Below are 27,969 nucleotides of genomic sequence, written 5' to 3'. Positions count from 1 at the left end.
TATCATGCAGGACCCCAATGCCCCTTAATAAAATTAGAAAATTTCTTCATGCTGTAATTGTGCAAACATACTTCAGAAACTATTTACATTTTATGGTTCTCACTTTCACTAGTGGTAGTGCCAGTTGCAAAAGGTATGTATTCTGCATATATAGCTTGCTCTTTGGCATTCATGTTTGATTCAGATGTACAATAAAAAGCTTTCATGGTTTAAGAAACTCCCCAAAGGCAGTTTTAATAAATCTCATTTCTCCTTTGTAAAGGAGGCCTCTGTATCAAAGCTTCTATCTAAATGCTTCAGAGTTCCGCAATTATTAGAAAATTCCATTCTGTTTCCTAGATCATCTTCCTTTAGCACAAACGCATGCTTTGCTTTCCCCAATGAATTGTAGTGGAAAGGGGAAAACTTGATTTTTGTAACAAGCAAAGTTGAGTGTAACAAAAAGTCAGACTCACTAAATATCTGGTACATCATTCTTCGTACAATGCAAGATTACTTACAGTATAATATATTATCTTAACATTGAATTAAAACACCATAAATCCAGCAGCAGAAGCTTAGGTACTAAAAATTGGATTCATGCTCATCTAGTCTTGATTTCTCATTTTCTAAAAGAAAAGCTGTAAACCATCCCTTTATATCATGACACCATCCATTTTAAAAATTAGCAGACTACTAAGACAGACAGACTTCAGCTGCTTGGGTCATGCTATATTTGACTCACATTTCTGATATACTGTAAACTAGGATGCAAAAAAGAATTTCAGGTTTTGCAAGATAGTTCACATGTACCATGCTGGGAGGAGAAGCTTTTTTGTATGCAAAAAGTATAATATCCTACCTACTATCATCATAAATACTTTTTGCTGTTTGCAATACATTTTCATATATGCTAGTAAAATTAAATTCTGATTGAGTGTGAAAACCATATGTGTAAAATCATGATTCTAGACAGTATAATAAAGAAATAAGGGCTAACTGTTAAAGAACATAGGTTTTTTCTACATTATGGATCTACTACATATGAACACTAGTCTCAGTAGGTAAGCTGAATATTAAGTAATGCGTTCCAAAGTCGGTGTTGCACAGTCACAGAATAAAAGCTGTGCTCGTGTTTTATTTAAATACGAACTGTACAGTGAGGAATCAGTGCATTATTCTGGTTTTCAGTTATGGTAATTGTGCAGGCTAGCTTTTGTATGAGGAAGCATTGTTTCCACAAACCCAAACCTTTTTCTAAACAAAAAACCCCTACATGGAAGAAGACATTTCACATAGTAGCTGTTGCATCATCAACCCTGGCAAGTTCAGTTCATAATGGCAACAGTACTTTCACGCTGATCTCCAAATAACTGGGAGAAGAACTCAAAAGCCAAATGGATGTGGATAGGGATAAAGACATAAGCTGTATACACCACCATAGCAAAAACAGTAATAAAAATAGTATGGAACATGGATTGCTCCCAGGGCTCCAACACATAGCAACAGGTGATCAGTAGGTATTGATAGTACAGCCAGTAAAGATAATCCTTCGCATGCTTAATATCCATCTTCAGCTTTTAGTGGCTTTGGGAAACTTGACCTGTAACAACAAAGAACAATGCATTATAGTTGAGATGGAAGATGAGTGGAATGTTGAAAGCCCTAGATAGAGAGGTGGAAAAAGCCTTGATGCTGTGAGTTACTATGACAGACACAGCTGTGTGTGTTGTAATTGTTACACAAAATAAAGTTCATCAAATAGAAATAAAGTTCATCAAATAGACCTATGTTAGCATAAGTCTCTAATCTTCCTGGAGTCAATACTAATAATACCTGGTTTTGGAGGAAGAGAATTTCCACTTGGAAAAAATAAAGTATCAGTTGAGCACTCAAAATTCTTAAATCCTGATTTATGAATATTATTCTTATTCCATCCTATAAATGGAGTTAAAGCTACTGTCTGCTCTTGAATGCAAAGGCTCACCTGGAAGTCAGAAGGAAGGCTTTGGCCCCAGTTCTGCACACTGGGAGAGCAGACTCATATGTTTCCGGAATAAGGATGAGATTTAAAACAAAAGAGCTGCTCATTCCAAACTCCTTTGCGTTTTACATTTAGTCCATTTCTTAAAATCAGACAAAACAACCCTGCAGAAAATCAAAACAGAACTTGAAAAATGTCTAATCTTCCCTGCAAACTGGTAACTAGTACCCAGATCCACACGGTTAAATTATCTCAACTTGTAAGATGTATGGTCAGCACACTTCCATAAAATCAAAGCACAAACTTTATAAATGAGAGGAACGTTTGAGTAAAGTTTAGACATCTAGGGAAAAATTCTTTCCTCAGAGCTACTGAACAAGTAGTAATTTTAGATATTCTGCATTCCTGCTTATATACAGAGAGTTGCCAAGAGATGTGCTTTGCCCTTTGTTTGTGTTTCTGAGTGTGGTTTTGAAGTCTGTTATGTTAATGCTTTCTTTAAAATCAGGATGACACAAAAACAGTCTACAATGAGGATAGCGATTAAGTGATTATAAATAGCTGTTCATATTTCACAGAAAATAGGTTTATTATTGTTCTTAAGTACTAAGTGTAGAGACACGTTCATTCACATAGAACTGTCCTTGGTTCAAGACTAGGGAAGTGGGGTGAAGGGGAGGCTTTAAGCCACCGTTGTGATCTCCCTTCTTTAGTGGCAGCTTCCTGGCATAAAGTAGAGCAGCATCAGGGTATTGCCCATTGCCTATGACCCCCAAGGGGCTACACCAACAGCCATGGACTGCCCGGGCCTAGAGATGCCCTGAACTTGCCCCGTTTTCCCCAGACACCACCCCCACTCCAGAAGCTGGGAATTGAGGGTGGTGTGGATACTCTTACGCCAACATCCTCCAAGGGCCAGTTAAGCCAGCTTTTAGGCTCTCTTGTGCCTAGATTTTTGTGTCCAGATGCAAAACTACTACCAATTGAGCAGAGCTGGTCAGAAAATGCAACTTCTGTCCCACTGTTTTCTTTTAATTTCTATATAAAAGGTTAAAATTAAGATGAACCAAAACAAGCAAGTTAGAACACAATACTCCATTCTGATTTGAAATTGTTTAAGTTTTTCCACTGAAAATTTCATTGAAATTAATGTGTCCACAAAATGTTTCAATTTTGACAAACCAGCATTTGCTGATGGAAAACTGTTCTGGTGAAAGTTTTTTTGGCCAGCTTTATAACTGAGTCATAAGGACATCATTCATTCCAAGGGCCAGTCTGAAAGCTTAACTGATGAGTCTCCCAGCAGACATTCTTAGTTATCTTGTAGTATGCATATCAAGGCAATAAGAACTAGGAGCACTGAAGAATTTGTCTGAGGGGTGAGAAGTGGGAAAGTGGAGTCTCCTTCTGAGCAGCCAGGGAGAGGCATGTGTGTGTGCGTATTAAAGATTGTCTTTTCAACCTGAAATTATCATACACACTCTAGCAGAGGAGTAGAGGGGAGTTAAAAAGTCAAGACAAGCTATACACCTGATTTGACTTAAAAAAACTCAAGATTTTGGGGCCGATCTCATTATTTTGGGGATTCTGACTCCTGGTTTTTGATCGTTGAAGATTGGCAATACTGAATCCCCTCCATCTTCCTCTTCCATAAGATTTTGGTGCACCTTCGCACTTTTGTTTTACAGTTCCACAATGGCATTGATTCACCTAGCTCCAAGAACGGGGTGCTGGACCTCCTACCAGGATATGCAGACATATGCAGTATGGAATGGACTCCTCTGCAGGAGCTTGTGAGCCACTTGCGCACACTAGCATGATCAGGGATAGCTGCCAGTGAGCCACAGGCCTCGGGGTGGTACAGCCACGCCTGAGGAGCTGCAGGTGCGGGGTGCTGGCTCCTGGGAGTGGCGGCCTGACATGCTGCTGCTGCGGTTTCCAGTAGAGCCTTGCAGGTCCACGGATACAAATTTATATTCATGGATATCCGCATCGCAGATATAAAGCTGTGCATGGCTCTAGTCTAAGGGCATAAGGGAACATTAGATCATTTAGTCTGACTTCCTGTATATCACAAACCATTACACTTCATCCAAATATCCCTCTAAGCCCAACATCTTCAGTTAGACCAAATCATTTCAGTTCTTGGGAGACTGAACTGCGTGCTACAGGCAGATAACAGGAGACTGAGGTGCCACTAACGCATGAGGTCACTCCAATGGCTGGGAACTGATTAGGTGAGATATACCCAGATGATCCTAGCAGGTGAACCAAACCCCGTGCTGCAGAGGAAGCCAACCCCTGCCCCAGCTCCTTGCCAGTCTGACCTGGGGAAAATTCCTTCCTGACCTGAAATCTGGCTATCAGTATGACCATAAGCATGTGAACAAGATACCGCAGCCAGGCATTCTTTCTAGAGGATTCTCTGTACCACATCAGATCAGTGGTCCAGCCTGTTCAGTGTCCCGTCTCCAGCTATAGCTAGATGAAGGCATCCCCTCCTACTACCCTGCCCAAAATACATCTAACCAATTGTGCATGGGGGGAAAAAATCCTTCCTGTTCCCAGTGAGCATCCAGCAGTTGAGAGGTCTTCTTGATGGATCCCTCAGAGGAAGATATCAGACAGATCCTGCTCTTTGTAGAGGAATGATCCTATCTTCAAGATGTGCACAATGTGTTCCACCCAACCAGAAAAAGCCAAAAAGCTTTTAAGAATTCTCCCTAGTCTGACAGACCTACATTCTAGTGTATTGGTATTAGGCCAGGCCTAGAGCTGTCCCGTCAGCATTAGAATATCTGCCTGGCATAATTTTTAGTGAGAAAGGTCAAGTCTGAAGTAATAAAATAACATAGATCTTTGCAGCTGTCGCTGTCATGATGCCTTACAAATGAAGGTATCATTATTCCCAGTTGACAACTGGTGATACTGAAGCATAGAGAGGTAAAGTGACATTCCCATAGTCACCAGAAAGTCAGTGGTAGATGCCAAGAATAGAGCAGAATAGGTAAGAAGGATGCAGATAGGGCATTTAAATGGGACTGAGGAGACCCGAGTTCAGTTTTCAGCTCAGCCACAGACTTCTTGTGTAAAATCTACCAAATCCCTTACTCTACTCCAGGGGTGAGCAAACTTTTTGGCCCGAGGGACGCATCTGGGTATGGAAATTGTAAGGTGAGGCATGAATGCTCACAAAATTGGGGTTGAGGTGCAGGAGTGGGTGAGCGCTCTGGCTGGGGGTGCGGGCTCCAGGGTGGGGCCAGAAATGAGGAGTTCAGGATGCGGGAGGGGGCTCCGGGATGGGACAGGGGGTTGGGGTGGGGTGGAGGCTCCAGCTAGAGATGCGGGCTCTGGGGATGAGGGGTTTGGGGTATAGGAGGGTGCTCCAGGCTGGGACCAAGGGGTTCGGATGGCGCTCCAGGCTGGGACCAAGGGGTTCGGATGGCAGGAGGGGAAATCAGGGCTGGGAGGCAGGGCCAGGCAGCTCTGCGCACTGCTCCATCCGCAGATGCTGCCCCTGCAGCTCCCGTTGGCCACAGTTCCCGGCCAATGGGAGCTGCGGGGGGGTGGCGCTTGGGGAGGAGGCAGAGTGCAGAGCCCCCTGGCTGTCCCTATGCATAGGAGCCAGCCGAGGGACATGCTGGTTCTCCTGGGAGCCACAGCATGCACAGAGTGCCGCCAGACTCTGCTCCCTAGCAGGAGCTTGAGGGCCAGCCCAGATGTGGCTTGCCCACCCCTGCTCTCTGTACCTCACCTCACACGGTTATTATGAGGACAAATTCACTAGTGATCATGGGTTGCTCAAACACTACAGTAAAGAGCACCATATAAGTTCCTAAATAGACCGAACTCAGGTCCCTTGACTCAGCACAGTGCTCGGAATACTGAGCTATGCTGTCTCTAAATAAAATATAAAGGTTCATCTAAATAAAGACAGTCAGTCATTTTTAAAGTCTCTGTCCCTACCACTGACGCACTTCCACATTTAATATACTGAGACTTATTCATTTTGAGTGGGGTTTTTGGAAACATACCAAATGGAAAGAGCATCTCAGGGTAATGGAATTCAATATAAATTATATATGTATATGTGTGTGTAATATATATATATTACAAAAACCCACGTAGAGGGCAAGAGCCAAAGCCATCTTAAACCAACTGATCCATGAACAAGATGTAAGATAATCCACAGTGTTATGCCGGCACCGACACCTTTTACTAAGACCCATTTTATGTTAACTCAGAGCTGGCTTTAAGCACAAACACTACTTCAGGTCTGAGGGCTTCTGGAGGCTCCACGCAGACTTACAGCTCATGAGCCAGCCACATTACTTCATAACAGCTGGACTAGATAGGGAAAGAAATAAAAAAAGAATAAATGCTCTGGCTGTTTGGAGCCCTGCACATTTTTTAAAACTTTATTTTTTCTTGTTTTTATATAAAATATAAGCACATAATGAAACAAAACATAGAAATTCATGCACAACATGGAGATAACAGATAAATAACAAAATTCAGTGTGCATTATTTGCACAACCTGGAAAAAAAACAAAACCAAAGCCGCAAAGGTCATTCAGGGCATCAATTATTAAAGTGACTAAATGAGAACATAAACTATGAGTATTGGAGACTAATATATACTAAACTGCAAAAGTATGCAATAGTTTTATGTGTGACCAGATCCTCATATTTTTTTCCCCAAGTGTTTCTATTAGACAGAGACATTTCCCCCCCATTAATGCAGTAGTAGAGAGCTCACTAAGCCAATCTGTGTATGAGGGAGGAACTGCAGAGTTCCATTTTCTCAAAATAACTCTTTTGACCACTAAAATAGTTACTACAATCCATTTCTTAACACTAACTGGTAATTCCAACTCATTCAGCACCCGTAAAATACACAAGCTAGGAGAAGGAAAGAGCAATGCTTAAAATTTTTGAGAAAGAGCCGTATATAGTGTTTCAGAACATATGCCTTTTTGACAGGCATAGAGGATGTGTGAAAGGTTAGCATGTGGCTGTTTGCATTGCCAACAATTGCTGTATGTTGCCAATCTAGCCTTAAAAAAACAAAAACATTCTACTCGTTTAATATCTTATTCTGGAAGAATGGCAAGGATACAGAACTTGAAGTATCTTTCATATTAAGCCAGATATCCTCCCATGTTTCTGTTGTGCTAGTAAGGCTAAGTTCTTTTCCCACTTTTTTTCTTTGAGACTGAGCTTGAGGGGGTAATGCAAAGCATTGAGCCACCTGTAAGTAATTCCTACAAAGTGACTTTTGTTTCCATATTTCTTAACATGTTCTTCTAGAGCTGAGAGAGTTGAAACAGACCAATTGTCCCCATCCTTGCATGAATCCTTAAGCATAGCCACTGAAAGAAGGAACTGAGACACAGCAATAACTGGTATTTGTTTCACATTTAATTGAAGGAGACCAGTCTATAGACCTGTATTATATCTTAAATTTTTGTTAATCCTTTTTCTATCCAAATTGTCTTAAGCATGGAGTTAGCCTTGATCCTGAGGCACAGATTATCCCGTAGTGGTATGAGAAGAGAATTTGTAAGACTTGATGCTGTAATAATCTGAATGCATTGCAGAATGCCCCATGTAGATGCAAAGACTGAGTAGCATCTTAAGGTATACACAAGAAGAGAGGGAACCAAATGGCATAGCTAATTTTTCAATCTCAAACCAGGCCGGTGTGTATATAGAGCCACTGGAAGGAACCCCCTTACAACAGGACACGTTTGGAATGCTAGATAATATTGATACAGATCTGGCAACCCCATGTAACGTCCAGTTGTCCAAGATTTTTTAATGGCCTTGTGTGACAAGCAAGGCTGTTTTTTTAATCTTATATAAATGTCATGATACGCCTATTTATTCGAGCAAAGAATGAGGGAAGATACTTTGAAAGGCAATAGCTTAATGATATAAGTCAATCTTGGGCCGATACACATTTTGGCTATTTCTGTTCTCCCCAGTAAGAACAGAGGGAAGAGACACCATCTCTCTACATCCTTGGAAATTTCTTGTAATATATTATTTGTAATATCTGTTATTTATAGAAACAATTTTGGGAAGATTAGGACAAATGTTAACACCTAACTAAGTTATTTCCTTGCATAATTGAAATGGAAAATGCTGAAACTGAGAAGGATTTGGTCTTTTGGATATATTCATTGCTTGTGATTTATTCCAGTTAATGCGAAAACCACAAATCTTTCCAAAAAATATCAACCACATTTAATAATAATGGGATTGATGAGGATGGATTCTTCAATAGTATAAAAATGTCAGCATACAAACTGATTTTGTGTTCTTTCCTGTTTATAGTCATAACATCAGTGGCTGAGTGCTGACATATTTACATTGCCTGTGGTTCAAGAGAGAGATTAAAAAAGAGGGGCGAGAGGGGACAGTCCGGTCATGTCCCTCTTCCTAATTGAAATTGGTAGAAATATTTCCATTAATTGATAATGAAGCAAGGGGAGAGATGTAGAATACACTGACCCAATTCAGGAATATTGGTCCAAATCCATTTTTTAAGGACAGCCATTAGATGAGGCCATTCAACCCTATCAAAGGCCTTTTCTGCATTTAGAGATAAGGCTAGCGAGGGAACATCTGAACTTGCTGGATCAAGTGAATGATTTTTCTCGTGTTATCAGAAGCCAATCTTCCTTTAACAAAACCAGCCTGATCTGCATGTATAAATTGATGGGATGATGGCATTCAGTTGTGCCTCTAAAATGTTTGCAATTATTTTGCAATCTGTATTCAACAGAGATATGGGGTGGAAAGCCACAGTTACAACCATTTTTGTTCTTTAATTTTAAAGTAATTAAAACAGTTCTCATGTCTGGAAACATGGTTCCTTTTTGGAATGTTTAATTGAAGATCTTTGGAAAAACAGAAGATGGCTGATTACAAAACGTTTTGTAGAAATCTGGAAAGCCATCCATCCCAGAGGCCTTACTTGAATTCATATTTTTATAGCCTATTCAGTTTCTTGTGTTGTGAAGTCCCTAAACAACACTCGTTCTGAAGTTAGGGTATTAAAAGCTAGGCCTTCAATGAAATGTATTAGTCATATTGATTGATTTATATAAAGGTTGATAGAATTGCTTAAATTGATTATATATATTGGTTCAAGGATGGCACTCCTGTCTTCGTGTAACAAGGAAAAAGTATTATTGTTGCCTAGTTCCATATTAAGTCTTCTGGCAAGCAGTTTACCTGCCTTATCTCTCCATTCATAATGTCTTCGTTTGACCCTCTTGAGCGTAAATTTGACTTGGCTGGATAAGCATTCACTATATTTATATTTGGCATTGATTAGAGAACGTTGAAGGTTTTCATTATTTGGGTCAGTCTTGTGTGTTCTCTGCACACATCTATTTCCTTGTCCAGAGAATCTAGTAACTTGAGTCTCTCTTCTTTTGGGAGGCATACTTTATGCATTCATGCCTTACAGTAGCTTCCACAGCTTCCCAAAAGATAACTGAGTGCTTATTTTCTTGTATGAAAGTAGAGATGATTGAATCAACTGCAGAACAAAATTTTGCCTTTTAGTAGCACACTGTTCAGGTTCTGTCCGGAAGATTTTAATGATGTGTAACCAGTGTCATTGGTAAGTATAATTGAAACATGACCTCAAATTAATATATTATCAGCAGTTTCTTCTAGTCATGGTAGAATCAGTTCTAAAGATACAAGAAAAAAGTCAATTCTGGAGTAAGATGAATGTACTGTAGAGAAATATATACACTCATACTCTTTGGGGTGTCCCAGTCTCCATATATATTTTAAATCAAGTTAATTCATTAACAATTAGGGTTGGCCTACTGTGCTCTGAAAGTTGGGTTTCATGCAATTGGATTTGTCCAGATGTCTATCTAGCACAGCATTCCAATCTCCTCCCAGTATTACAGGAATGCCTTTTATTAGAAATGGGTCTTACAAACTCTTATGGAGCTTGCTAAATCCATAGTGAAGGTGGATTGATACTTGATGCTATATCTGCCTTTGGTCCCCTCAGGATTTGCTTTATGCCATTGAATGCAGCTCTCTTTTTGTTAAGCTCAGATGAGATGTCAAGAAAAAAAGAAATTGTGTGTCTGCGTAAGGGTTTTGGCTTCTGGCAGTATTCATTAACATTACTTTACCATTGAATTTCCGCAGCTTGAAGATGATGGATCTGGGCTTATCAGACTCCTGCCTTGTAGTACCAGCATTCAGTGAGCCCTTTTGATATCTAATGGGGGCAGCTGGTGATCCAATTTAAGTATGTCAGGGCACAGCTTCTGAAGAAAGTAATATCCTTCTTCTCTAGGCCCTCAGTAATGCCCAAGACGTGAAGGTTGTTTCTTTGAGATCTATTTTCCTACTGTAAGCTTAAGGAAACAGTTTCTTCTTTAATTTCACTGTTTTTAATGGCCATCTTTTGTAGCTCATTTTCTAACTAAGTCATTTCAGCTTGTACATCACATTGCTCTTTAGAGATTGAATCCAGTCTTTCTGCAAGGAAGTCTTTCAGTGCTGCGATATCCTGGCCTAGGTTCTGCTGTGGCCTTGTGGTCTCCCCCTCCAGCTGCTTAGGTCTTTCGTTGCCTCTCATTTTTTCATTGGAATCCATATTCAACAATTTGAAGTTTATCCAGGGAATTAATTTAAACTTTTATAACAGGAACTTATTGCCAATTTCCTAGGAAAGTAATTATCAGAGATGAGTAGTTGATATATGGGGCGTGAGGAGGTCCGGGACTAAGCAGCTATCTTCCTCACAGGTACCAGGTGACCCTACCCTGCACATTTTAAGGGTCCTGCATTAGCTTGTCTGGTCTCAGAATCCCAGTCTCAATGGATCATTACACAAATATCACCCGATAACAAACACTGATCTGGAATTTTGCTTCTTTTAAAACTGCATAAATGTCCTAATTAAAAGTTTCTTCCTTCTACCGCTATATGTGCATACACATCCCCACTTCTTGCTTACAGCCAAAGCACCAAGATACTATGCGAAATGCTGTTCTTGCTGCATTTCCAACCCCTATAGCAACATTTTCTCTGCAGTTTATCCGAGTTGGGAGGAGAGGAGAAGATGGTTTCTCAGCATTGTGTTATTTTGCTGCTGGACTACTACTTAAGATTTTTTTTTAAGTATCAGTCAGCTAACCAAAGTTATTTCCTATTTAAAGATCATGGAAGAGTTAAAACCAGCTATGAATAAAATGAAAGGAATTCAGTCTAAAATACACTAGGAATCACTGGCAAACTCAGTCCCTCCTTCTGGAAGCAGAATGAAAGGAGAAACCAGAAAAGCAGGTTTCTTTGTTCTAAATCCCACCTGATTTTCCTGCCTATTGACACACCTCTGATTAGATCAGTCTACAGAGAGAGATATTTTTATAAAAGTGTCTCAGTGCTTGTTGACACTGGGCTCATTTCTCTTTAAAAACTCTGTGTCATTGTCATGTAATCCTGCTCTGAACAGGGTTAGATAACATGGTGTTTAAGGTACTGGTGGGCACCTAGAGCATTGTTCAGCCTTGTTCAGGCTCTAGGGCTCAGACTGGTGCACAGTTGATAGCATTGGTGGAAAATTCTTGACCCCCCCCCCCCCCCCCCCAAAAAAAAAAAAAAAAAGTTCTTATGGTGTAGCCAGTCTACACTAGACTCTAAAATATGTTTGAAAAGCATGTTTTAATTTAGTTAAAACGCAGTTCTAGCTAACCCAGTTTGGGTACTTAGTTGCTTCATTCAAGCTTAGCACTCTGGTAAGGTACTGGTGTTTTAACCACAATGCTGTCTAGAGGTAAGAATGCCAGTGCCCACTGAAGCCTGTTTACACCAGCACTCCCACAGTTGTGGGAGACTTTTTTCTTTTTTTACTAAGAAAAATGCAAATGTACAGAAGGTCGAAGAGCCCAATCCAACTCCTACTGCTTGCAGTGGGAGTTTGATAAGGCCCCAGTTGCTTAACGCTAAATCGTGGAATTTATTTCACTATTCACATTGAACATGGGGTATGCTATTGCTATGTCACAGAGACTTACCATAGGTCTTTCAACAGACAAAGCTAAATGGTCATGTTCAGGCTCCCATTTTAAATAGCACCCAACCCCTGGTTTGGGACTGAAATTTTCCATGCTTGGTTATAACCCAAAGGTGAATTTTTTTTTGTTTAGCCATTTGAGTTACAGAAGAGTGCAACAACATAACGTTAAACAGTGCAGCTAGATTTTGTAATCCAGAGCCACTACAGGACTAGCAGTTAAACTACACTGCACCCCTCAGAATCCACACAGAACTTCCTTCTGTCTGGCCCCACAAACACATCCAGCCTTTAGCGGACTGCTGCTTTGGCAGCTTTTAAACAGTTTCTCAGTGGTCATTGGAGGTGGTTGGCCCTGGGCGTGTGACTCCCATAACTCACAGGAGTTGTATGATACCTGTAAATATAATTGGTAGATTCTTGCCAGAGTGAGAATGTATATCTACATGGGTTGCAGTGTGTTAACAATGGCAGTCCTTGAACTATTATATATTCCTGCATTGAAATCATAAAGCGTGCAAAGCCAGTATGACAACTATTCATAATACAGTTTAAAATGATCTAGGAAGTAATTTAGATTAGAGAAAGCAAATCTCAGATTGCTCAACGGATGTTCCATTCACAATTACACCTGTCAGTGCTCCAAGAATGTGGAGCTGATCTATAGCTTCCAATGGAATTGAGTCTGGGAAGGGGATATCAACTCCTCAAAGCATAGCAAAGTCCAAAACATGGGAATTTTTTTTTTTTTATTTTATTTTTTTACTACTAGGACCAGTCAAACAACCTTCAGGGAAATCAAAGATTGTCAATATTCACACTGAAGAATAACTTACTGTAGCACTCTTGGTTTTGTCCTCCTTTCCCTATTGTCCTTTTTGCCACCTAAAAGGATACGAAGCCTCTCCCATCTATTCCATTGTAATGTGCTTATCACAATAGTATCTAGGCCTCTTTTCTTCAGTCTATGTATCGCTAGAATACGTTTGCAGTACAAATATATTCTTTCAATATTTGCTATTTTCCTCCCTCTAAAGAGTTCTCAATTTTTTTTGGTGCACAATTTGTTGTTTCTTCCCCATTTGACTTCAGTTCATTTGTCCATATCCTCTCTCTCCCCACCCTCCATCATTATTCTGCATTTACTCCCCCTCTTAGGTTGTGAGCGGGACAGTATATCTTGATTAGCTTCCAGATGTAGGTGATGAGTGTTTCAGAGCCATTTAAATGCAAGTGAGTTGTTACCTCCCACCCACCAATGGTTGCAGTTTAGTGGTGGCCACCCCCCACAAATGGTTGCACTTTAGTGGTGGCCAGGGGCAGTACTACATGGGTCAAATCCAGAGATCTTTGTCAGTGAGTGTGATGGGGTCACAATTTCACCGATTTCTATTGTGTGTGCAACTCTATAGAGTTGTGAGTAGAGATGGGTCAAAACCAAACCCTGAACTTTGTAGGTGATAAAAATCCAGAACTGGGTTTAAATTGTAAATAACACTAAAAAGTTCAAGGGATCTTTAAGGAGGGGCACTACTAGATGTTTTTAAACTGACATTGCTCCAGATGGTTTTTTTTGGTCTTGTTAAGAAATTTCAAGCTCACTCAGGAGCCTTCCAGTAATCCATGGTTCTAGAATCTAGGCTGGAAACATTGAGAGAACTTCAAAACACAGCACCTGCAGAAGGTCACAAAAATAGAGGGGGGGGCATAAACAAAGTTAATCAAGATTTTGTGAACCTCTAAAGAGCTTTTAGATTAGTTCTTATATTAATTAAACTGATTTGCTCAACTCTAAGCCACTTTGATATGGGCTGATAGTATTAACTGGATTTTGTGTGATTTGGGAGAATTTGATTTTTTTAAACAATTTGTTTATTTTTAAAGTGTTTTTTATTTTTATTGATTTAAATTTTCATAAGGTGAGGTAGTCAGATAATTATTTAATAGGAGTAGAGGTTTAGATTCAGAAAGTTAAAGTTTTATAACCATTAAAATACAAATTGTCAACATCACATGTCAAAATGTGCAAAATAAATATCCTTAAATCAAACTCTGTGTTCTTAAGCAGCATTTTCTTTACTTTGCCTATCTGCACCTTTCAATTATTATCAATGGAAATTTTGTTTGTGTGTGTGTTGAAACTCAAATTGATGTTTACTGACATCTACTGATAAAAATCTAATCCTACCAACCCTACATATAGGTTATATGTAATCTGACAAGTTGAATGTTGTCTTAGTTCTATTAATATCATCAAGTGGAAGACATTAGCATTTGTTGTGCAAGTATATCACCTTGCTGCACTAATAAAATGAAGTGGAGATCCGCTGGTAACTGCTTATGCTGGTCATCGGGTCACAATAGAAAAAATATGGAGGTAGTTATGGTAAAAGTGGAAGTAAAAAGGGGCCTGCATCTTCTAGATTGACATATTTATCATCCATGCACGTTCCAGGAAACAGCCTTATCATCAGAGCTTCACTCTTTCAAACTGGCACTCCTAAGAGTGGCAGGCTACAGCCAACAGCTGTACAGAAATATCAGTCTAATTTGACCAATCTGACTTGGAATAAAGTGAGCACACCCTTGACTTCGGGGAGGTATTTGAATCAGAGGACACTGTGAATACTCTTGTCTATTCATAGGATGAGGGTGCAGAGAAGAGCAGTGTATCTGTTGGGGTGGGATGAGAGGATTGTCTGTGGCTAAGACATGGTGCTGTCATAATGCCAGTTCCTGAGAGGTGGAAGAAGCATGTGGGTTGTCCTGTGGAGAAGCTAGGGCAGGCAGAACTAGTGGGTAGGAAGGAGAAGCTCCCTATAATGAACTACTGACATCTTACTTCAATGGGGTCACAAAAGAAAATACACTTGTGATCCAGACTTGAGTATAGGGAAGCTGATACTCCTACTAAGAGAACCCACAGGGACTATTAGGGATACTGTAGATTCCCACCGTGGTGTTTGAAGTGCTCCACACTGGAAAGCAGCAGCAGCACAAAATATGGTACTTGCTAAACAGCGGGAAAGGACATAATTGTGGTGGGGTTATTTTTCCTTTGCAATGATAAAATACATGCAATTAGCCAACATATATGGCTGCCAGCCGTTCAGCGCAGTCTTCACTCCCACCTCCGCTCCCAATGCGTGGGTTCTGCAGTTGTGCTGCACAAGCAGCATGAGGTAAAGATTCAGAGAACACAGGGTTAGCAGCACCATAGCTCATGGGATGGAGTGTTTCTCATCAGATAAGAAGAGCATTTTAACTTCTGAATGTCAATTCACCAGATAGTACCAGAAGTAGGTGTGTTCTTCACTGCCTGGCCATGCTCCTGGCACACAGCTGGTTAACCAAGTAAGTCCCTACCCCTGAATTACTGCCTCTTTAGGGATCCCTCTACCATTGCTCCCATTGGTGATGGTTGTACCCTACTCCCACCTCCTTGTACTGATGCTGATCTTTCCCCTGGCTCCATCTCTGCCAAAACCTCCCTCCTTCCCCTTCCACAATGGCCATGGGAGCACTTCTGGCATGAATGCTTGCAGACATATGTATTCACACTAGTACCATTGTACTTGTGTGCAGAAGATATTCCTATAAACAAAATAAATAAATAAATAAAAGCACCTTATATTGAATGTTTGCCAATACATGGACTACAGTAAATATCACATACATTAAGTTCCAGCATGGAGCACAGGCCAACCTCATTATAGTGACCCTACACCAAGGATACCATGCAGAGAGCCAGAGTGAATGATTGATGAGTGAGTAAACATGGAGTGGTCTTTGTTCGAACACCCCAACCCCTTCCAAAATACTAATCAGCTAAAATTAATAACCACATGCCCACTGGGCATGCTTTTGAGACATGTGTCTCTTTTAAGGAAAAAGAGTATAAGAATCAAGCGAAGTAAATTACTGCCGAGAAAAGGAGAGAGGGGATTCCTTAATGGACGCTTGAAGAAGCTGCTAGAGAGAGTAGCCAAAACTCTGCTCCGTGGGCTCGAGTAGGACTGTGACCTGTGGGGTTTCCAGGCAGCCAAGGCCTCACCTCGAAGGAATCTGAGACAGACCAAAGGGCTGAGGAGACTAGACCTGGAGGGAAGAAGTTGTCCGTAGAATTGGTAAAGCAGGAACTGTGTGAGGCTAGCACATGGCCTGTTTGTGAAAGAGAGGCTCACTAAGAGGAATGTATAGCTCAATGTATAGTTCTTTAATGTCTAACACAGGAGTTATGTGCTTAATGTAACCCTTTACCGCTTGTGTAATTCCGTCTCAAATAAACTGCAGTGTATGCAAGTTAATTACTGTGGACCTTTTTCATTGGTATGAAAGTAATCTGCTCCACTGGGAGCCATAAAAGATCTATTTGGGGTAGTAGCCCCCTGGTGCCAACAACCCTCATCCTCCCTCCTCCATTACTCCCTTTGCTTGCCTGTTACACGCATTGTACAATTAAGATGTAAAATTCTTGGTGGGCAGATCCTCGTAACTGGTGTAAGTTGTTTCAGCTCCACTAACTTCACTGGAGCCACGATAATTTACACTGGCTGAGGATCTGCCTCCGAGTTCTTTACTACGAGTACAGCACCTAGCATAATGAGGCCCTGGTTAGGACCCCAGGACACAACCATAATACAAATAATAAGTAACAACTACACTGAAGTGGCACAAACAAAAGTAGCTTGTCCAAGGTCAAAGAGTTTAGAAATTCCTGGCTCCCAGTCCTGTGCTCCTCCTCAGTATTCCTCCCTTCACTCTTTAAACCATACATCTTTTGGAAACATATACATCACACAGACGTTTTACAGAATGTTTTAAACTAGGTTCTGGTCTGATAATCTCACCCACTTTATTTGCTTTCTGGAGTCTACCACACAGTATGTTGTTTTTTCCCATTCCCAATGTGAGACTACCAGAGGTTGGAATAAAATGTGCCCTAGGATGGCTAATTATCTCCTTTTTCGTGTAGGCTGCTAAAGTGTACCATACTTGTCCAGTTATTTGGAGGGAAAGAGAGGAGACAGGGAAGTGAAGATAAAAGGGTGAAAAAAGAGCACAGATAATATATAGTTTGGGACTAGTTGTTTTTTTTAGTTGAAGTAATTTATATAGGTACTTCTGTCTCCCCCTCCATTGCCACAGTATCTGATTGCCTCACAAACATTAATAAATGCCTTGTAAGAAACCTCCTCTGAGATAGGGGCATATTATTATCATCCCCATTTTACAGATAGGGATACTAAGGCAAAGAGAAATTGATCCCAGATTTACAAAACAGTCTGGTACTGCGCTCAGCCGAAGAAATAATTTATCTGAGATCACATAGATCTGGGAATTAAAACCTCCCAAATCCCAACACTTAATCGCAAAACGATCTTTCTTCTTTTAGTCCACAGGCCTATATCAGGGTTTTAGTTTTTCAGTGTATAAAACAAAACCAGTGAAGTGATTGTAAGATCTTCAGACAAATGAACAACCCTTATAAATAAAGCACAATTACTTACACTTCCTTTAGTATGGTTCATGGAAATACTGAGGAATTATCCTGAACTACTGGTAGGCAAGGAGATTCTCTCTCTCCCTTTAAGGAAAAATAAAGGAATATTGTAGAAAAATTAGTGCCCGTGCCATATAAGAACAAGCAAACTCTCACCTCTGCTTGTAGGCGTATTACACTAGTTCTGGATGAGTGATGCTCCCTGCTGCATGGAGAAGTGTGGAAACTGAGCTGGCTGCTGGGTTCTCCCAAGTAGGTCTTTTTCCTGCTCCGCCCTGCCCGGCCCCTTCTCGCTGTTGCTCAAACCTCACCTAACAGCCAACCTGATTGCGGTGATTAATGCCTGACAAAGAGAAACCACGAACCCACTGGGAGTATCTCGCTGATATGCCCAAAGCAATGGCCCGGGGTCGGGGAGGGTCTAGCCCAGGCTCCGCCGCGGCAGTTATACTTGTTATTGGAAGAATGCAGCCAAACAACTCGTGTCGCTCGGCCCCAGACCTTAGCATAGCGCGCTCTGCGGCCACGGGCCCGGCGCGTTGTGGGGCGGAGCGGCCCGGGGAGCCCGCAGAGCAGGCGGAGGCATTGCAGTTACTCCGGGGCTGCGGAGCTCCGAGCCTAGCAGGAAGAGGGACGGGGAGCTGGGCGCGCCCCCCGCCCCGGCCACCGGGAGTGCGAACGAGGCGAGCCCCTAGAGCTCGGGAAGCGCAGGCAGCGGACCTGCACGGCGCGCCAAGGCGGGTCTAGCGACAGATCACAGGGGTCCTCTGGCTGCTGTCTCTGCAGGCTCCTGCAACAGCAAAAGGAAAACAACCGCGAGCGGCCGCGGCACTGCAGGCAGCTCCCTGGCCCCCAGCCTGCGAGGTTTGCTGTCAGGGCCAAGCCCTAGGCAGTGTCCGCTTGGAGCCGAGAAAGCCCCTTGCAGCCCCAGTGGGTGTTTGTGCTCATGCAGACCTGTGCCTGCTGCTGGCGCTGCCTGCGCACTTATCAGCTGTATCTTTAGGCAGGAGGGGGCGCGCAGCAGCCTCTGGAAACCCGCTGGGTCCCGGGCGGCTGCAGGGGAGGGAGACCGGCGCAGGCCGCTGGGGAAGCGGGACTGCGGTTTCGCCGGGGCAGCGTGTTCCGGGGAGCGCCGGCTCGCTACCCAGCGCCCGCGGGCCTTGAGTGCCCCCCAGACCCGCCTCCCCCCACGCCAGCCCCCAGCTCTGGGCTGGGAAGCGCTAACTCACAGGAGCAGGGGGCCTGATTTTCCTGCCCGGTGTGTTAGCCTCGGTATCAGCAGGGGGGGTTGGTTTGTTCCTACACTTCAGACGACTAAAATTACTACAGGACCCCAGGAGGGGGAACCCAAGCCGGGCAGAGACTTGCTGCTGCGGGGGGAAGGACAGAGGCGAAGCCGAAGGGCTTCATTCCCCAGGCAGGGGCCTGAGCCCTGCTGCCCAGGGCTGAAGCCAAAGCCTGAGCCCTGCCACACAGGGCTGAAGCTCTTGGGCTTTGGCCCTGGGCAGTGGGGCTCGGACTTCAGCTTTGGCCCCAGGTGGTGGGACTCGGGTTTCGGCCCTGGACCCCTGCAAATCCAATGGCAGCACTGGGGACCCCATTAAAATGGGGTCGTGACCCTCTTTGGGGTCCTGACTTACAGTTTGAGAACCGCTGCCCTGGAAGCACAGCGCTACACGGGGCACGGGAGAGAGAGAAGAGGAACTCGGGGAACATGTTTTGGGTGGAATTTCCTATAGAAAAATTTACTGCAATTAAACTCAGATGAGCATGAACCTCTGCCAAATCAGCTCTGCCACCCCCCCCCCCCCCGCCCCTCTTTAGAAGATGTCACAGAATGCAGATGGCATGAGGGTAAAAGCATGGCATGGAAGCCAGCTATACTGCCAGTGCTAGGAGGAAGGGTTTGTTTAGGAAAACCCCTTCTACACCTCTTAACACAGAAGGAGAACAGAGGTGGCTCTGGGCATGGCCCCCGGTCACCTCTGTACAAGAAGAGATAACATGAGACAATGCAGCTAATTAAGGCAAAGTTATTCAGCATAAGTATCCCCAGCAATAAAGACAGGTTTCAGAGTAACAGCCGTGTTAGTCTTCGCACAAAGAAAAGTGGTATTTGTGGCACCTTAGAGACTAACCAATTTATTTGAGCATAAGCTTCCGATGAAGTGAGCTGTAGCTCTAAGATGCCACAAGTACTCCTTTTCTTTTTACCAGCAATAAAAGGCATAATTGATTCAAGTATATGGCCAACGCCAACAAACACTGAAGTACAACCCTGAAGAGGAAATATCCTATACTACCTCACTCTCCATGCTTAGAGCTTTCCTTGACCTAATTCATTATTAAGTTCCCAAATGAATTTAACAAGTGGAATAATAATGTTAAATGCATGTTGTTTGCTGAGTGCCAACAGTGGGCTCATAGTTAATACCAGAAAACTCAATTATACCCCTCACCCTACCTACATGTTTGGTTGAGAACAATAATTTACCTACTAAAAATCTTAGTGCTCATTCCAATAGCCAACAATAGATATTAAACCCAAGCATTATTGGGTTTATTAACCTTTATGCAACCCTGACCTGAGTCATGTGACTGGGGTCAGGAAATAAGTCAGTTTCTTACAAGAATTCCTGTACATTGTATTTTTATTAAGTTGTTGAGGTCTACAGCTTAGGTCCATTCTTTATGATACGATATGTGGTTGGCATAGCTGTGCAAAAGTTTTGTAACAAAATCTGGGGCCAGATTAATTTTTTTTGTTAATAAATCTAAAAACAGAGCCAGGCTTGATGAAACTTCAGTTATCTAGGATGAGTTTTGAATGAACCCGAGCAAATGTTTGCCTGTGAATAGAAACTAACTAACTCTTGGAAGTTTGGGCTGACTTTTCATTTTAATTTTTCCTTAGACCCAGGGGGATGTATGCAAATTAACCTTCTGGAACATGGAGATCTCTAGTTGTAGTGTTAGAGAGAGGATGAGCTGGGTGGGGTTTAATTTCATTTTTAATGTATCATTACAAAACAAGCTATGAATATATAAGTATCAAAATGAATAATGAATATAATTAGAGAGATTTGCAACGAAGATTTGTATAAAGTGGGAAATCCATTAACATCAGATCAATCCTACATCATAGTTGTGTGAGATTTTTAAAGTGTACCTGTTTAACTCAAGCTTCACTTTATTTTCCCAGGGCCTGCAGCAGAAATGATCCATGTGAGGCAGCTACTTAATATCACCTGCCTCTGGATATTTGGTGGTAACACAAATGATCCAGAAATACTTGCCTGTATATAGTTAATGTTAAGCTTTGTATTATAAACACAGCTTTACATCTAGCTCTGCCCGAACCAAGCTGATTCATGTGAAATTTCAAACTGATGATTATACTAGGGCAGACTTTTTCTAGAAAGTTTGGAGGCAAACCTCACAAGGCCTTTGAAAAATATTGTTTCCCACTAGTGAGTATGTACTACAAGGCCCCTGACACAATGTGAAGGGTCAAAAATTGACGTGGGTTTCAATTCTGGTACTTTTGGCTTACTGTCTTGGCTCAGCATATCTCTTAAATGGTTTAGCCTAGAACATGAAATCAGTGGGTGCTGCTTACTAGCACATGGTTGCTAGGGGTTTCTAGTAGTTCCTTAGTTACTGTGCTAATAATTATGCCTCACTGAGTGAGCCACTGGAAGGAGGAGACCATTGCCCTAATATGTGTTTTTATATGGGGGAAATCTTTTGATGAGGGAGACAGCTATGGTCCTCGCATAGAGACTCCTGGAGATCCTGTTGGGGAACCTCAGTGCTTTGAGGGGAAGCATAGGGGATACTGAGCTATAGAAGTGAAGAGGAGGAGTGGCCAGACCCCTAGGATACTGCGGGTCCAAGACTGGGTGAGAGCTGGTGATCTGGGGAAGCAGAAGCACAAGGGGATGTGCAAACCCACATACCTGATCACTGTCACAAAGAACCCAGATCAGCCTGGTTTAGAGGGGGTACTAGGCATGGCCCTAGTTCATCCAGGGGTCCTGGGACTCACCTGAGCAGGAGTCTGTGCAGATTGTGACAACTTATGAAGTGGTTTTGTTTTGTGAAGAGACAGAAGCCACCAAACTAATTTTATTTGATACACACCACAGCCAGACTTGTATCTGGCCTCACAAGATAGAAAATGAACATGCTAATCAGCTATACCGCATTGTACTTCTGAGCAGTCATTGACATCTAAAGAAAGAGAACTCCATGGTGCTTACTAACACCTCTTCCCACCCCTTCCCTGCCCCCATTCCAACGCCTTCCCCAAAATCCCCACCCCAACTCTGCCCCTCCCTGCCCCCAGGGGGTGCAGGGGGCTCAGAGCAGGGGGTTGGGGTGCAGGAGAGGTGTGGGGTGTGGCAGGGGGCTCAGGGCAGGGGGTGCAGGGTGCAACAGGGGTGTGGGGTGCGACCAGGGGTTGGGGTGCAGGAGGGGTGCGGGGTGCGGCAGGGGGTTGGGGTGCAGGGTGTGGCAGGGGATTTGGCTGTAGGAGGGGTTCTGGGGGTGGGCTCTGGCCTGGCATGCACCAGGGGCAGGGCAGGCTCCCCGCCTGCCTGCCCTGCCCCCGGGGAAACCGCAGCCAGTGGGAGCTTCAGGAGGTACCTGGAGGCACGGCCAGGGCAACACACAGACCTCTGTGCCCTCCCTCCCCCAGGTCCCGGCTGCTTCCCGGAGCGGCGCGGGGGCAGGGCAGGCAGGCGGGGAGCCTGCCCTGCCCCCAGTGCATGCCAGGCCGGAGCTGCTGTAGGTAAACGCTGGGGGTGTGTGTTTGAGACCCCTGTTCTAAAATATGTGTGTGAGGGGTTGGACCCCTTGGGAAGCCACCTGATGTGCTGAAATACCACTGAGTCTACCTGTTCTGCCAGCATGGGCCCCCCCTTTAACCTGTCTTGCTGAACCAGGCTCTTAAAACTTCCTCTCTCACACACACAGGCAGGCCCACACCCAGCTGCAGATCAGCTCTGGGAAGACTCAGTTTAAGGGACTTGGTCCAGCACTCAGATGTCCAGCTTCCTTGGAGTGCAGACCCAAAGATATATTATGAAATTCGCCCCCTTCCTTAATGTGGAGAGAGGTGTTCTTACCCCTGCCCCAGTTAGAAATTACAGAAAGTGGGTTTAATAATAAGCAAAACAAATGTTATTAACTATAAAAGGTAGATTTTAAGTGGCAAAAGGGGTAACAAACAGAACAAAGCAGATTGCTAAGCAAATGAAATCAAACACACAAACTAAGCTAGTTTCACTAAAGAAATTAGTTACAAATAGTATTTCTCACCCTAGATATTGTTGCAGGCAGTTTGAAAAGTTTCTGTGGTTCAGAGTTCCAGTTATATTCCTTTTCAGACTGGACCCCTGTCTCAGTGTGGACTTCCCCATTGCCTTCCTTTTTGCAGTCTTTCTTCTTGGGCAGACTGCCCATGGAGAGGAGAAGTCCTGTTTGCCTTCCTCCCCATCCTGAAATAGGATTTACATAAGGTGGGAATCCTTTGTTTCTCAAACTTGGCCCCCCTTCACTTACAGTGGAAAGTTACAAGAAGTCCCAGGTAATGTTTTAGTATCAGGTGACAAGACCACCTGACCCTGTAGTATCACAGCGTCCATGAGTCAGTAGCAGTAGAGAGGGTCCACAGGAAGGCCAAGCTTTTCACAGCTCATTGTCCTCACTGATTGGCCATCTGCCCTGTCTGGCTTTTCCAGTGTTGTACCTGAAGTGTTAGCAGTGGGCATCACCCAAAGTAGCATAGTTGAAATACAGATACATAGTCAATATTCCTAACTTCAGATACAGAAAGGATACAGGCATACAAATTGGATAATCACATTTAGTAAATCATAACCTTTCCAATGATATCTCACATGAGCCACCTTGCTTAAAGTATATCTCAGTTATGTCATATTCATATCATAAGCATATTTTCATAAATAATATGGAAGGTCAAACAAGAATTAATTCAGAGAAGTCCTGTGGCCTGTGTTATACAGAAGGTCAGACTAGAATCAGTGGTCCATTCTGGCCTTATAATTAGGGCCCTACGAAATTCACGGCCATGAAAAATGCATCAGGGACTGTGAAATCTGATCTCCCACCGTGAAATCTGGTCTTTTGTGTGCTTTTACCTTATACTATACAGATTTCATGGGGGAGACCAGCATTTCTCAAATTGGGGGTCCTGACTCAAAAGGGAGTTGCAGAGGGGATTGCAAGGTTATTTTAGGGGGGCTGCAGTATTGCCACCCTTACTTCTGCGCTGCCTTCAGAGCTGGGTGGCAGAGAGTAGAGGCTGGTGGCTGGAGAGTGGCAGCTCGTGGCCAGGCACCCAGCTCTGAAGGTGGCGCCCTGCCAGCAGCAGCACAGAAGTAAGGGTGGCAATACCATATCATGCCACCCTTACTTCTGTGCTGCTGCCTTCCGAGCTGGGCGGCTGGAGAGTGGCAGCTGCTGTCTGAAGGCCCAGGTCTGCAGGCAGCAGCGCAGAAGTAAGGGTAGCAATACCATACCGTGCCATCTTACTTCTGCGCTGCTGCAGGTGGCGTCTCTGCCTTCAGAGCTGGGCTCCAGCAGCCGCCACTCCCTAGCTGCCAAGCTCTGAAGGCAACTCTGCCACCAGCAGCAGTGCAGAAGTAAGGGTAACAGTACAGCAACCCCCCGCCCCACAATAACCTTGCAACCCGCCCCCCGCAACTCCTTTTTGGGTCAGGACCCCTATGATTACAACACTGAAATTTCAGATTTAAATAGCTGGAATCATGAAATTTACAATTTTAAAAATCCTATGACAGTGAAATTGACCAAAATGGACCATGAATTTGGTAGGGCCCTACTTATAATCTATGAATAAAGTAGCCCGGAAATCAATGCCTTCTAGAAGTGTGAACTGACCTGGAGTCTTTCAAAAAAAGAAACAAGGGCCCTATGGCTATAGTTATTTCAGATCCCAAAGTCCACCCGGAATGGCTGTGAGTGTGTAGCAACCAGGCAAGGTACTAACAAACTTCAACAAGACTTTATTTTTGAAGTGGAAACCTCTTTACCAAGCTGCTGCTGCACCCTCAGTAGCTCTCACTCTGCCTCCTCAACTTCCCCCCCTCTTTCCTGTTTCCTGTCCTTTCAGACTCCCAACAGCCAGTGCTCCCAGTTCGAATAATTACAAGCAGCATCTAAACACCACAGAGTGGTCCATAATTAAACTGTACTTAGTCAGTGACTAACTTTCAACTAACTTTCAACTCCAAAAATTGGTTTGTATCTCTGACAGCTCTGCAGGGCTACCAGCAGTAAAAAGTAGTAATAAAAAACCCTTATTTTTTGTCACTAAAGTCAGCAGTTAAATTGCAGAATATGTAAAAGGGAGTAGGACTGTGGGCGTAAGAAGGTGCTATTGTTATCCAGTAACTTTTCAGAATAGAACTATTCCTTAAGTGTTAGCAGGAACAGTTAAAGAAAGAAAGGGGAAAAAAAATAGGAAAAAACAGAATGTTATTTAGGAAATCGAGGAGTGCTTGTGGCACCTTAGAGACTAACAAATTTATTTGAGCATAAGCTTTCGTGGGCTAAAACCCATTTCATCGGATGCATGTAGTGGAAAATACAGTAGGAAGATATATATACACACAGGGAACATGAAAAAAATGTTGCCATACACACTATAACGAGAGTGATCAATTAAGGTGAGCTATTATCAGCAGGAGAAAAAAACCTTTTGTAGTGATAATCAGGATGGCCCATTTCCAAACAGTTGACAAGAAGGTGTGAGTAACCATAGGGGTTGGGAAATAGTTTTACACTATTGTAATGTGTAATGACACATCCACTCCCAGTCTTTATTCAAGCATAATTTAATGGTGTCTAGTTTGCAAATTAATTCCAATCAGCAGTCTCTCACTGGAGTCTGTTTTTGAAGTTTTTTTGTTGTAATATTGCGACTTTTAGGTGTGTAATCGAGTGACCAGAAAGACTGAAGTGTTCTCCGACTGGTTTTTGAATGTTATAATTCTTGACGTCTGATTTTTGTCCATTTATTCTTTTATGTAGAGACTGTCTGTTTTGGCCAATGTACATGGCAAAGGGGCATTGCTGGCACATGATGGCATATTGGTAGATGTGCAGGTGAACGAGTCTCTGATGGTGTGGCTGATGTGATTAGGTCTTATGACGGTGTCCCCTGAATAGATATGTGGACAGAATTGGCAATGAGCTTTGTTGAAAGGATAGGTTCCTGGATTAGTGTTTTTGTTGTGTGGTATGTGGTTGCTGGTGAGTATTTGCTTCAGGTTGGGGGGCTGTCTGTAAGCAAGGACTGACCTGTCTTCCAAGATCTGTGAGAGTGAGGGATTGTCTGTCAGGATAGGTTGTAGATCCTTGATGATGCACTGGAGAGGTTTTAGTTGGGGGCTGAAGGTGACGGCTAGTGGCGTTCTGTTACTTTCTTTGTTGAGTCTGTCTTGTAGTAGGTGACTTCTGGGTACTCTTCTGGCTCTGTCAATCTGTTTTTTCACTTCAGCAGGTGGGTATTGTAGTTGTAAGAATGCTTGACAGAGATCTTATAGGTATTTGTCTCTGTCTGAGGGGTTGGAGCAAATGCGGTTGTATCTTAGAGCTTGGCTGTAGACAACTGTGCCCGCAAGGGTGCGGGGCAGATAGCAGCGAAAGGATGACACTCAGGCCTAAGAATAGTAAGCTACGCTTTATTGAAGGAAGAACTTATGCTCCAATCTGCACGGGGAGCCCCTAGGACGCGCGGAGGGGCTGCAGGGGACTCTGGCTGTTCAGGGCAGCTGACCAGGCAGGACTCTGCCGGGGGGAATCCTCTGCGGTGTTATATTCTCCATGCTTACCTCGGGGCTACATAGGGTCAACAGCTGGTTACATTCTTACATGTATGATTTGTGCTTGTTTTACAAACTGACTTGTTTACAGGCAAACATATGCTGAGCTATGCTAAGATATCTTTTGGCAGGGTCTGTCGGACAAAGTTCATTGCAACTGCCTGCATCCTCCGCTTACATCCAGTCACATACTCAGTCCACCACTTCACTCCTTGCCAATCTTCCGCAACCTTGCCCCTACAACAACGGATCGTGTGGTGTGGTCTGGATGGAAGCTGGAGGCATGTAGGTAAGTATAGCGGTCAGTAGGTTTCCGGTATAGGGTGGTGTTTATGTAACCATCACTTATTAGTACTGTAGTGTCCAGGAAGTGGATCTCTTGTGTGGACTGGTGCAGGCTGAGGTTGATGGTGGGATGGAAATTGATGAAATCATGGTGGAATTCCTAAAGGGCTTCTTTTCCATGGGTCCAGATGATGAAGATGTCATCAATGTAGTGCAAGTAGAGTAGAGGCGTTAGGGGACGAGAGCTGAGGAAGCGTTGTTCTAAATCAGCCATAAAAATGTTGGCATACTGTGGGGCCATGTGGGTACCCATAGCCGTGCCGCTGACTTGAAGGTATACATTGTCCCCAAATGTGAAATAGTAGTGGGTGAGGACAAAGTCACAAAGTTCAGCCACCAGGTTTGCCGTGACATCGGAGATACTGTTCTTGACGGCTTGTAGTCCATCTTTGTGCGGAATGTTGGTGTAGAGGGCTTCTACATCCATAGTGGCCAGGGTGGTGTTTTCTGGAAGATCACCAATGGATTGTAGTTTCCTCAGGAAGTCAGTGGTGTCTCGAAGATAGCTAGGAGTGCTGGTAGCGCAGGGCCTGAGGAGGGAGTCTACATAGCCAGACAATCCTGCTGTCAGGGTGCCAATGCCTGAGATGATGGGGCATCCAGGATTTCCAGATTTATGGATCTTGAGTAATCTTGAGTAGAATACCCCTGGTCGGGGTGCTAGGGGTGTGTCTGTGCAGATTTGTTCTTGTGCTTTTTCAGGGAGTTTCTTGAGCAGAGGGAGTAATTTCTTTTGATAACCCTCAGTGGGATCAGAGGGTAATGGCCTGTAGAATGTGGTGTTAGAGAGCTGCCTAGCAGCCTCTCGTTCATATTCCGACCTAATCATGACGACGACAGCACCTCCTTTGTCAGCCTTTTTGATTATGATGTCAAAGTTGTTTCTGAGGTTGTGGATGGCATTGTGTTCTGCACAGCTGAGTACCTTCTTGTCAACTGTTGGAAATGGGCCATCCTGATTATCACTACAAAAGTTTTTTTTCTCCTGATAATAGCTCACCTTAATTGATCACTCTCGTTATAGTGTGTATAGCAACACACATTTTTTCATGTTCTCTGTGTGTATATATAACTTCCTACTGTATTTTCCACTGCATGCATCCAATGAAGTGGGTTTTAGCCCACAAAAGCTTATGCTCAAATAAATTTGTTCATCTCTAAGGTGCCACAAGTACTCCTCATTCTTTTTGCTGATACAGGCTAACATGGCTACCACTCTGAA

At 43.3% G+C, this 27,969-nt stretch overlaps 1 protein-coding gene and 1 long non-coding RNA gene across 3 annotated transcripts in view; one reads left to right on the top strand and one right to left on the bottom strand.

Moving 5' to 3' along the window:
* Positions 1 to 11,596, top strand: part of LOC119567065 — a 39,753-nt gene extending 28,157 nt beyond the window's left edge. The window contains exon 3 of the long non-coding RNA XR_005226780.2: positions 7,274 to 11,596. This is a non-coding gene — a long non-coding RNA (uncharacterized LOC119567065). The remainder of the gene's footprint in view (positions 1 to 7,273) is intronic.
* SPTSSB (serine palmitoyltransferase small subunit B) lies at positions 61 to 18,466 on the bottom strand. Of its 2 annotated transcripts, XM_027825510.3 has the most exons (3): positions 17,686 to 18,466; positions 1,967 to 2,127; positions 61 to 1,582 (listed from the first exon to the last, which is right to left on the bottom strand). In XM_027825510.3, the coding sequence occupies exon 3, from the start codon at positions 1,548 to 1,550 to the stop codon at positions 1,308 to 1,310; it is 243 nt and encodes an 80-aa protein (XP_027681311.1). In that variant the 5' UTR covers positions 1,551 to 1,582; positions 1,967 to 2,127; positions 17,686 to 18,466; the 3' UTR covers positions 61 to 1,307. The 2 variants fall into 2 exon arrangements, with proteins under 2 accessions (XP_027681311.1, XP_027681310.1); XM_027825509.3 differs by lacking the exon at positions 1,967 to 2,127.
* Between the last annotated feature and the right edge of the window lie 9,503 nt (positions 18,467 to 27,969).

Source organism: Chelonia mydas, chromosome 9 (assembly GCF_015237465.2).
Source record: "Chelonia mydas isolate rCheMyd1 chromosome 9, rCheMyd1.pri.v2, whole genome shotgun sequence".
Taxonomy (NCBI): Eukaryota; Metazoa; Chordata; order Testudines; family Cheloniidae; genus Chelonia; species Chelonia mydas.
Note: the sequence above shows the minus strand (reverse complement) of the source record. Positions and strands in the feature narration are given on the sequence as shown.

Coding starts and splice junctions, on each gene's coding strand:
- SPTSSB (XM_027825510.3), bottom strand. CDS start 1,550: ATGGATATTAAGCATGCGAAGGATTATCTTTACTGGCTGTACTATCAA.